The sequence below is a fragment of the Dromaius novaehollandiae genome, unplaced genomic scaffold, assembly GCF_036370855.1.
Source record: "Dromaius novaehollandiae isolate bDroNov1 unplaced genomic scaffold, bDroNov1.hap1 HAP1_SCAFFOLD_150, whole genome shotgun sequence".
Lineage (NCBI taxonomy): Eukaryota > Metazoa > Chordata > Aves > Casuariiformes > Dromaiidae > Dromaius > Dromaius novaehollandiae.
This window is the reverse complement of record NW_026991459.1, coordinates 49252-52306: the sequence shown is the minus strand read 5'-3', so window position 1 is coordinate 52306 and position 3055 is coordinate 49252. Positions and strand designations below refer to the sequence as shown.

The window sequence follows — 3055 nt, the reverse complement described above, 5'->3', positions numbered from 1 at the left end:
CCTAGAAGAGCCTACTTCTTAATGTCAGGAAGAAAAGAACTACATCAGATGAAGATATCTACACTGTAAACCACAAAAATTAGCCTATGCCAGAATGGACTGATACTTTATGCCCTATGTTCCACCCAGGTGCCAGTTCCCAGACAGCAGGGAAAATATGGAACATCTGAAGACAAACGGAGGTGTGTGAAATGCCCAAGTTAGTAGGGCATCTAAATTACTAAAGTAAATTAATCTAAATTAATCTAAATTACTGATGATCAAGTATTTCACAACTATGAGTTCCCTAAAGGTAGGCAATGGGCAAAGGATGTCTATTTTAAGCAATCTAAATATGTCTTAGATTGCTTAAACACTTGCGTAATTTTGTCTTTTCCGTGATTTCTGTCTGTTTTTCACGGTTCTTTACAGTGGAAATGGAACAAAGGAACTATACAAGAGTTACAGCGTTCATTTTGTTGGGATTGTCACAAACCCACGAAGTTCAGATGATTCTCTTCTTCCTCTTCCTACTCTTTTACATGATCATTCTGCCAGGCAACATCCTTATTGTTCTCACAATTCAGAGTGATTCCCAACTGGGATCCCCCATGTACTTTTTCCTGGCCAATTTGGCCTTCTTGGACATCTGCTACTGCTCTGTCACCCCACCCAAAATGTTAGCTGACTTCTTCTTACCCTGTAAGACCATCTCCTACAGTGCCTGCATGGCTCAGCTTTTCTTCCTCCACTTCCTGGGAGCAGCTGAAGCTTTCCTGCTCATGGCCATGGCCTATGACCGCTATGTAGCCATTTGCAAACCTCTCCACTACACCAGACTTGTGAACCAAAGGGTATGCTGTGTCCTGGTTGGAGCTTCGTGGGGCGGGGGCTTCATCCATGGTATCATTCTATTTGCTCTCACCATTCATCTCCCTTTCTGTGGCCCCAACATCCTGGACAACTTCTTCTGTGACATCCATCAGCTGGTTAAGTTGGCCTGTGCTGACACCTACATGGTGGAGCTTCTGATGTTCCTCAACAATGGTGCGGTCATCAGCATGTGCTTTGCACTTCTCCTCATCTCTTACACTGTCCTGTTGATGAAGCTCCAGACACAGTCCTCCAAGGGAAAGAGCAAAGTAGCTTCAAACTGCATTTCCCACATTATTGTGGTCTTTGTCATGTGTGGCCCAGCTATGTATATCTATGGCTTACCCTTCCAAGCTGTCCCGATGGAAAAAGTTGTTGCTGTTTTCCATACGGTCATCTTCCCCTTGACCAATCCCATGATCTACACCTTGCGGAACGGGGAGATCAAAAGCTCTATGTGGAAGTTTGTCCAAAAACACATACTTTAGTGTGGAAAATTAAATATTTTGATGCAAAGAAATGAAAGGTTTTTATATTTTTTTGTTTTGTTTGTTAGTACAATTTTCTAAGGAACAGCTCCATAGTGTATGCTTTATAACTACATAATACATATGTTAAGTAAGCACCCAATAATTTCCTACTGTCTATCATAAAGCCTTAGCCTGCCTCTGAAATCTGTAGTGGATAACTTAGAGGAGAACTATCCTGTGTAGAAGAATTAACTCAGTTATGCAATGAAGTTCTGCTGTTAAAGTTCTACTACTATTTCTGTAGAAATTATCTGGCAAGTGTCTGGCAGTATTTACAGAATCATGAATGAGCTTTTGGGAAGAACTTTTCTGTGCCTAGATGCAGACAGCCAAAGTTAGGTAGCAAGCATGTTCACAGTTTCAACTTACATTTGAATCTCTGACTCTCTGCACTGCCTTCCTCTGACATGACTCTATTCTTGAGTGAATTGATTGTTTCTCCGTGAAGGGAGAATGCGTAAATGCCTGAAGGATCTAGCTCATTGTCAAGCTTTGCCTTTTCATGCAGCATAGGTGGGCCACATAAATCTGGTATCAAAAGTCAACATTCAAGTAAAAATCATAGACAATATGGACTTACCCTTATGGGAGGCACTACAGACAGGGATTCATCTGTCCAGCATAGGCATCTGCAGAACAGATGTCTATGTCTGAATTAATCACCTCAGACTTCCGGTGCAACCAACAGGCATTTATAGGAAACAATTCAGCTAACCCACTTTTAGCGTCAACTTTAGGATGAAGTAAACCATGCCTTAGCCACTTCTGTCCTGCCCCTAGTACTTGCCCTGTCATCCACATCGATTACTTCTCATTTTGACTCCAAGGTGAAATCAGCAAAATATTTCCCTTTGTGAGGAAACTAGGATTTCAGAAAGGAAGATTTTTCTGCTGCAGTGCAGACTCCACGGATAGAGGAGATGCAGAGTGTACTAAGTATGGCTCCATCCACAAAGAACAGTCCTTAAACAGTATTTCAGAAAGCCTTGCACTCCCACAGGCCATAGTGTTCTCAGTCCTCATGAAACACTTTCTACGGCATACTGTAAGTGTCCAAATACAGTTACCTGTGAAGTAGCTCTTTCGTTATTTATCCCCTTGCTTAACTGTTCTTTGACCTATCCTTGGGCAAAAGAACATATTATAGAGACAAAGAGAGAATGATTCCACTTGCTAAGCATAGGTTTCTTTTTAGACTTCTGAGGCCACCCTTTGATCTGCATTCCAGAAGGCTGCCAGTCTGCATGTTCTGTGTCATATCCATCAGTCCCAGGAAAAAGTCATTTACACCTTAAGGCATCTAAGGGGGCAGTGACTGGCAATACTTAAGCACCTGAATAGCTACTGCTCATCTGTCTTCAAGATCTGTGCTGCCCACAAGATTGATGTACATGAAGATGCAGATACGCTGGGTGACAGAGGTCACAATGAAGTGAGATAGGCAGGTGGAGCAGGCCTTTTGTCCCCCAGAAGCTGAGGAAACATGCAGAACAGTGCAGATTATATTGGCATAGAAACATAGAAATCATAGAATTACAGAAAAGACTATGCTGGAAGGGACCTGCTGGAAGTGAAACAACATCTTCAGAGAGCAAATCCAACAGTATAGCAGTTCTCCAGCTGTTTCCAAGTCCTGTTACTGTCAGGGCCCTGAGTGCATTCCCTGCCTTCTA

The 3055-nt window shown here is 42.5% G+C and overlaps 1 protein-coding gene across 1 annotated transcript; it reads left to right on the top strand.

Annotated features, from left to right (window-relative positions):
• Positions 1-416: 416 nt before the first annotated feature.
• On the top strand, positions 417-1340 carry LOC135326650 (olfactory receptor 4N5-like). The gene has a single exon (XM_064504467.1). The coding sequence runs from the start codon at positions 417-419 to the stop codon at positions 1338-1340; it is 924 nt and encodes a 307-aa protein (XP_064360537.1).
• Positions 1341-3055: the final 1715 nt, after the last annotated feature.